This window comes from Crocodylus porosus, unplaced genomic scaffold (assembly GCF_001723895.1).
Source record: "Crocodylus porosus isolate Cpor-Errol unplaced genomic scaffold, CroPor_comp1, whole genome shotgun sequence".
NCBI classification, from domain to species: domain Eukaryota; kingdom Metazoa; phylum Chordata; order Crocodylia; family Crocodylidae; genus Crocodylus; species Crocodylus porosus.
In genome coordinates this window covers 962,345-970,526 of record NW_017728920.1, presented here as the reverse complement: position 1 = coordinate 970,526, position 8,182 = coordinate 962,345, and the positions used below count along the sequence as shown (strand labels likewise).

The following is an 8,182-nucleotide window of genomic DNA, read 5'->3' as shown; positions in this document are numbered from 1 at the left end:
CCAAGTTTAAGGCAAGGTATAAAAAAGATGGATGCTGACAAAGGGAAGTGCAAGAAACTAATTAGAATATAATTCAGCATGAGATCATATTACTGGTCTAACCCATTATCAAGCTTTCTATAGGCATCATGTCAAGGGTTTCCAGTGAAACTTTTGAATGAGGAAGTCCTGTGCAATTTTCAGAAATTTGAAATGATTTTGTTGTTTTAAATTGAGGAGGAAAGCTCTGGGGTTATAGAGCTGATGCGAATTTAGTTTGCCTTATTTTCTATATACAAAACCAGTAGAAATTTACATTTAAAAACAACCCTGAAAAAATGTTATTCATGCTGAAAAGCCAAACACTCAAAAGATATAAAATGCCAAAATTAAGGTTGCCCAAGCAAGAATAATTTACCCCCCTTGTGCATATGCATTATGAGACGGTCTTAACTTGTAATCACATGCTGCTGCTTCCATAGGACTCCTGTCTCTTTCAAGGCACAACTTAGAAGGTGTTCACATATTTTTTTCAGAGTAGATTAGGTTATTGTTCATGTGAATTCTGTAAAACCTGGAAAGTGTATAGATTCTCAACCAGAGTGCCATGGCACCCTGAGGTGCCTTGAAACAATGCTGGTAGCTGTGTTGGTCTAAGACAAACAGGAATGCAAAAATATAGAACTCTTGGTATCATTTCTGAAACAAGAGTTCTAGATTTGTGCATTTTTTGAAAAAATGCTAGTAGCACTGTTAGGTTTACAAACACGATTAATAAGATAAAGCCAGAAATTTCAAATAGAAATCCATAGTTATGATCTTTCTGAGTTATTTGCAACAAAGAAACTGCTCTATTATTTTTCTGAAGTAAAAAAAAAAGAGTGAAAACTAAGAGCTGGCATTTTCCAAGGGGTCAAAAGGATGAGAACCCCTGGTATATAGAAAATAAAGCAAGACACACTCGAAAGAGAAGGGATAGCCTTTTAGTGAAATTAACTGCATAACTAGGAACTTGCTGGCCTGCCCATGTGTTTTTAGTCCAATAATGGTAAATCATTTATACAAACTTTTTTTTTTTGCAAATGGCTATTACTAACTTAATGTTAATTTTCTGGATGCTCACCTTGAGACCTGATTATTCATGATTGGAATAGAAGGCTATGGTTGTTCCCTACCTACTGCAAAAAGATGCTTTGGTCTAAAGGCAAGTATTTACTGTTGGGAGTTTTAAAAGAATTAATACTGACTTTGCTGTTATCTCACAGTAGCAAATTAATTTGTGTTTCCCCCTTAATTTTCACAGCTGTAAAATGGGAATAATAGTTCCTAAAGTTAATATTGCTTTCCATGGCAGTGGTGCAGTTAACTTACCCATTACCAAGGGTAATGTTTGTCTCTTTTGGAGTCTAGTGCACCATTACCACACAGCAGATGCTGTTACTACATTTTAAACATCAGAGTAAAGACAAAATAGCTCTTTATAACCATCACAAATTTGTATCTGAGTAATTTGTACACCATGAGGGAAAGGGAGTTGAAAAATATTAAGGAAAATTGTAGTCCCTTTGGAATCAGTGTCACTGAAAGGATAGTATAAATAATGGAGTATGCAAGATGCTAAGGCAGTGTCCACATGTGCATGGATGTTTGGTTCACTGAGGACAAGTAGTGACACTGCACCTTGTGCTGCTGGTAGTAGTAGTCTCTGGAAAATGTCTGTGCCATGTGTGCTCTGATGTGTGGCATGTTACCCTGGGCGGGGTAGGGTAGGCTGCCCCCAGCAGCCTTACCTGGAGTCCTGGGAGCCTCCCGGGCCTACAGCAGCAGCAATCCTGCCATGCAGAGCCTGGCTGGCAGTCAGGAGTGTGGCTTTGGCCACCCTGGCTCTGGTTTTGAGCAGTGTGTGCTGCCCCCCTGTGTGCTGTTGGTTTTTTTGACCCCTGGATATCCAGGAGTCAGCCCCTCCCCCCACGCTACTCCCCTGCAGCGCAAACACCCCAATCAATGCATGTGGCGCTGCAGTCCGCACCCAACTGGATGTGGCCTAAATGGCTTTTAACTGATCAAGTGCCGGGTGAAGTAGAATGTTTGTTGGCTAGCTGACCATTATCATCACAATCTTTTTCCAGTTATATGAAAAAAAGATGGAAGACAAGACACTGTGACTTTGGGGATCAACCGAACCTTTTGTTGCTTGCCTACCGAGTTGGAAAATTCAGTGCTTTTTGCCCAACCTTTCCATGCAGATCCCTGGCGGCAGAACAGAGGCAAGCGTTTCAAGCTGGTTTCAGGTGATTAGCCGTTCAGGGTGCGGTTTGCGTGGAGAGAGCTCCCTGGAGTGGGTGCACAGGCAGGGAGGTTAGTTTTCTCCTGGCGGGGACTGGCTGGCTCCTCTTGTGTCTTCTTCCAGGTCTGGATTATTGAATGGATCATTTGCTCCCTTCCCTGCAGCCTCGAGGCACTTGCAAACCCTGTTCTTACAAACCTTTAGTTCTTCAAAACACACGAACCAAGACCTGCCCCCAGACTGCACCAAGGGCAGGCACGAGGGCTTCCCCGCGGGCAGGAGGCATCCTCGAGACCGACTACATCAGGTAGTCGGGCCGCGCGGGCGTGACGGGAGGTCGCAGTCCAGAGCTGCCCCCTGCGCGTGGCGGTCGCCATCTTCGTGCCCGCAGGCAGCTGCGGCAGCGCCAGCTCAGCCGCCCCGCGCCGTCACCATGGCAAGGCCATGTTCATTGACAAACACTGGCGCGGAGAGGTAGCGCCGCCTGGAAGGGCTCCTCCAACAGGAGCGAGACGGTGACCTCAGCCGCTATGAGTCATTCTGCGGGGACTTGAGGGGAAAACAAGACCCCGCTCGGCGGGTCTGGCCAGCCCGGGCCGAGGAGGCGGCGGCAGGACCGCTCCCCTCTGGGGGGTGTAGCAGCGCTGGGAGGGGGCAGCCCCCTCTTGCCCGAGCGCCTGCCCAGGCCTCTCCGCAGCCGCCCGCGCCCCCGGACTCTTTGCCGAGCCGGAACGACGCCCCCGCCCTCCCGCGCCGTCTGGCGGAGGGAGACGGTGCGTTGTGCCGGTCGCCATGGCAGTGGGCTGCGTGGGCGGAGTGGTCGGGGCAGCAGTTCGGTGGTGAGCAGTCCCCGCCCCCTCCCGCGCCTCAGTGTTTGTGTCCGGCTGGCGGCGGCGGCGCCCGGGGCGTGCGGCTCCAACAACCCGCCGCAGGGGCGCTCCCCTCCCCCCGGGCGGCGCGGCCATGGGCGGCCCGTAGCGGTGCGGAGCGGCTGGTGCGGTTCCTGCGCGGCAGCGGCTATGGCGGTGGTGGAGACGCGGCCGGAGCTGGTGGGGAAGCGGTTCCTGTGTGTCGGCGGCTGCGAGGAGCCGGCGGAGCGCGGGGACGGCGGGCGCTGGCGAGCCGGCGTCATCCGCGCAGTGTCCCAGCGCGACTCGCTCAGCCCCGAGCTGGCGGTAAGCGGCCCGGCCCGGCCCGGCCCTGGGGTCTGTGCGGCGCCCCGTGTGCGAGGGGCGCGGGGGCGCTGCGGCGGCTCTGCGGGCGCATCCCCCGGGCGGCGGCCGCCATGGAGCCGGGCAGGGGTGCGATGGGAGCAGCCCGCGGCCGGGACGGGATCGCGGCGCTGCCTTCCCTGGGCTTCGTGGTCCGAGGGTGCGGGGGCGGCTCTGGCCGGGGGAAACACGAGCAGGGTCTTCCCGCGGCTGAGCGGGGCCGGGGGCGGGTCGAAGCCTCCCGCGGCGCCGTCACCTGCCCGGGGAGCGCGGGGTGCTCGTGCCACCCGCTCCGGAGCGTGTTTGGCAGGAGTTGTTCAGGAGCTGCTGCTGGGGTGGGGGGTCTGCTGATGTAATAGGGGTGACGTGCTTGCTTTTGGACATCCCGGGGCTTCTGCTTTATTTTAGGAAGGGGCAGTTGTGAGCCTGCGTCTGTTCCGTGTTTTTCTGGTCCAAGTGCTAGCACTTAAAACTGGGTGTCCTCACCGCTGCACAGGGTGAGAGGCTCACCTCTGTCCTTGTGTTGATCTAAATTCTGCTCATAGGTGTTCGCCAGTGTGAGGTTTGTCAGAAAACCTCTTCCCTTGTTTTTCCTAAGTAGTACTGTAGAGTACACCTCCCATCAAGGGGACACATGTATTTAGCAGCAGTGCTTGAAGAACTTGACAGCACTTACCAGCTAGCTAATATTAATCAGTTTGCATCAGGAAGGACTGGTAGTGAAGACTGGAAGGATGCTGCCTTCTGACTTGAGGACTATATTTGTCATGTTGTTTATAGCCTGGTGTAGGTATACCACAATTGTAGGTATGGTCTGCCATTCCTGTAATATATTAAGCTCTTTTCAGTCTGTTTAGTACATTTATTTTGCAAGACTGTGTGGAAAGTTCTGTCATCTCTGTTTTACAGATGGGGAGACAAGGCGTCAAGTGAATAAGGGTTTGTCTGCATTGCACGGAGTAGGACTGCATAGAGGTACCCAACTTAGCTTGTGTACTGGAAGCAATAGATCTGCATGAGCGCCGTGTGTTAACCTTGGTCATAGCGCTGCATAAACATGGCTGTACTGCTTTTGGTATGCAAGTTAGTTTGGGTATCTTTACATAGCATTGCAATGTGTTTTCTAGGTGTATCTGAAATGAGCTGTCCAGGTTATGCAGCATTAATGGTATATTTCCCTGCAACTTAGGGGGAATGTTCAAATGAATATAAGAACAAAGAGGAGCAGGACACTTGGAAGAAAGAATTATGAGTTATGGTAATAAGTTCATGGCATTGTTTGCGTGGATTGAATTTTTCTTTGCGTTTGACCAGTACTGGCATCTGATTAGTGAATGCTTACTCATATGAAAGCCCCCTTTTTACTCCTCCTGTAAAAAAAGAAAAACTTTTCTCCCTTCTCCCCTGGGTCCATGCCTGTTTAGCTCCTACCATGGATGGGATGTTTGTTTTTTATCATCCTATCACAGCTTTTCTTTTAGGTGGTCTTCTCTCTTACTACTCATTGGCAGAGTGAAATATTGTTTTTTTGATAGTGGAATTGATACCCATGGGGCTCTGAATGGTATTGTGATGGGGGCAATTTTTGTCAGTTTTTTTATTGTCCTGGCATCTGAAAGCTGTGAGCTTTGGATAAGCACAAGGGCTGTTGATGGCTTGAGGAAGACAACTACTAAATCGCCTCATTTGTTGTAAGACTTTACAGTTGTATGGGACTAAGAATTATTTTAATGCAAGCTTCATATATGGATGGCCTAGGTTCCCTGCTCATCGGAAGTATGCCAGTGGGTTTTCAAGGCTTTATTTTTATATATATACACTTCATCCCATGGAAAATGGTTATTTTTCATAGGTAAATCCTGAAATATTCCTGCGTAATTGACATAAAAAACTGATCTTCTTGTCAATATAGTAAACAGACACGAACCCAACAAAACAATTCTAAAATACCAAAGTTCAGGCAGTTTTAAAATGATCAACTCTGATCACCGACCAATTGCAACCACTATTTTCAACCAATCAAACTTAGTTGATGGGTGAGTCTACACGTCATTGTACAGCAACTTTCCTGTGGCACTATGCTTTAGTACTTCCTTCTGGATTCCAGTTGTCAACTGGAACCTCCAGAAGGAAGTACTAAAGCATGGCACAGTATGGGTGGTTACTGCGCTGTGCGCATGGTGCATGGTTAGATTTCACCACAACGTTGTGGTAGTGGTGCGCTATACCAGGGGAGCACACCACTAGCTCGCTGTAGCTGTCGATCACATGTATTCCCACATCACTGTAGTGTGCTGTACAGCAACATAGCACATCGCTATGTTGCTGTAGGGCAACATGTAGACGCATCCAATGAGACTAAAAATGGGATTAGTTCCCCTTTGCTGCCTTGTAAATGTGAATTATTACCAGCTACATTACAATAATGAAAAATATGCTAATTTGTACAGAATGTGAACAGAAGTACTATGTAAATGGTAATACTTTAAAGTAGAGTCTAAGTAAAACTGAAAAATATTGCAGTGTCCTTTCCCATTCTGTTATGGAAGTATTATTTTCCCCCATTATCTTATAACTTTACGAGTGGCAGGGAACGTGGCCAAATCAACTGGCAGTGATAGCCATCCTACTGGCTGATGTCTTGGAAAATGAACCCGATACCTCCTACCATGTACAAAGCCTCCTCTTGACCCAGAATCATAACTCATGGCTATTCCAAAAATATTCTTGTTCACACCATAGTGAACTCCAGGCGCTCCATGGAACTGAGCGTATGTGTGCGATAACTAATTACTCTATGGTACGCTCAAATAAGGTTAAATAAATCTGTATATAGTTTAAGGGTCTGGCTGGACTCCTTAATGTAGGGGATCCTCAAACATTTTTTATAATATGAACCACAGCGTAATAGTTTAACAAACCTAACTTCTCATTTATGAATGCTTGTGGCAACAGCATCATCTCATGCACCTCCCCCTATGTTCTGATCATGGCACTGGTCCTTAAGAGAAGTTCCTAGGAATGACTACCACTAGAGGCAAGTGAGAGAGCACTGTATCTTTATTTCTAACTGAGTTTAAAGACTTCCATGTGCTGTTAGTGGTGATGAGCTTGGACACTTGGAGAATCAGCCAGCAAAAAGAAGGTGGAGTCAGCCCAGGATTTGCTTGCTCTCTACTCAGCTGTAGCAGTTGCTCTCCTTGTTTGTGAAATACTTGTTTAAATCAATATTATTAGGATCAAACTTACAATTGTAATTGAGAGACGGCTTACCTGTCTTTCTGGGTTCTATTGCTGTAAAAATGTGTTCTTAAAAGGACATTGTCAACTTGACATCTGATGAACTTAGAAATAAGCTAAAAGCTGTTTGGGGTACTATAAACTTCCCCTAAGTTCTGCCTATTTTTTTTTCAAAACAGGAAAAGTGTTATGAACTCTCTTTTAATACAAAAAAAGGAGAAACTAGGAAATAGGCTTTTTAAATTGAAGGTACCTTATTTAAAAAGTTTAACAACTTTTATTGAAAATTGTATATATAAATCATGATAAACTTGTAGTGAATTTTGCTAGTATTCTGTTTTCTACATGACAGTGCTAAACTTAGGAATAGTGTTTCATGATGAGCAGATGTTATAAACTTTACTAATTGTGTGGAAGGCATACATAACCTTAACAACAAAAAACTAGCTTGTTAAAGGAAACACTTAATTTTTGGAGTAAAGGAACCATCTGCGGGCTTTTGCACAACATTTTGCTTTATCATCCAGTTTTTTTTTCTGCTGTTGTTTTGTTTGGTATTTACCAAATAATGTACAGGAAGTAATATTGGAGCAAAATTATAGTAAAAGTTTTGAAAAAACTGACCTCTTGCATTTTAAATTCACATATCATCAAATGAGAAACCTGGGAATTGTGCCAAAGGTATTTTTTGTAAACATGACTTGTGAGGAGTAGTAAGAGTGAGCTTGTGTGCCTTTCCTCCAACTGCACTTTTCCTCCTCAGTATTTCTAGCAGTGGAATCAAAATGTAGACAAGTGACATACACTGCTTTGATTAGATGATCATAATTACAGTTAATTAAAAATAAAGACAAAATATTCCATAGACTTAAGTTTCTTGTGGCTAAGCTGACAACACTGAAAACCAATCACTTGTATTTTTTACTAGTTTCTCTTTTTTATGTAACACATCTAATCTTTTTGATCTAATGAAACTATTTTTCATGGAAGATACCTTGATTATATTATTATGATCCAAAACAATTCTGCAAAAGTGAGAGTCCCTCCCCCACTTCCATATGTTAATTTTAGTGCAGTAAAATCCTTGTTGGATTTTTAGGTCATGTTCTACCTGTTAGTCTTTTGCTCACTTTCCTAATAGCTGCTTTGCGATCTGGGGTGTTAGAAGAAAAAATAGATTTTATAAATTTGTTAAGCATATTTCATCTCACACATCAGAATAGCTGATTTTTTTTTTCTATTTCTATTTGAAGTTTGCTTTCTAAAAATTTATAGGGTTTTGGGGTATGAAAGGAGTTGGAGAAATAGGATGTACTGAAAGTATTAGTTGCAGAAAAAAGCTTCATATAAAACTTGGACATAGGAGGGGATGAAACTTTTAATGTGTTGTGCGAGGTAAGGCTAGCAAAAGGCCAGCTACTGTATTCTCTCATGTACAACATGCACTTTCCTGCACCTCCCCCTC

The 8,182-nt window shown here is 45.3% G+C and overlaps 1 protein-coding gene across 1 annotated transcript in view; it reads left to right on the top strand.

Annotated features, from left to right (window-relative positions):
• The first annotated feature begins 3,268 nt into the window (after window positions 1-3,268).
• The window catches only part of JMJD1C (jumonji domain containing 1C), a 253,332-nt gene continuing 248,418 nt past the window's right edge, over window positions 3,269-8,182 (top strand). The window contains exon 1 of the mRNA XM_019538464.1: window positions 3,269-3,441. Within this exon, the coding sequence (XP_019394009.1) occupies window positions 3,286-3,441 (156 nt within the window). The 5' untranslated portion in view covers window positions 3,269-3,285. The remainder of the gene's footprint in view (window positions 3,442-8,182) is intronic.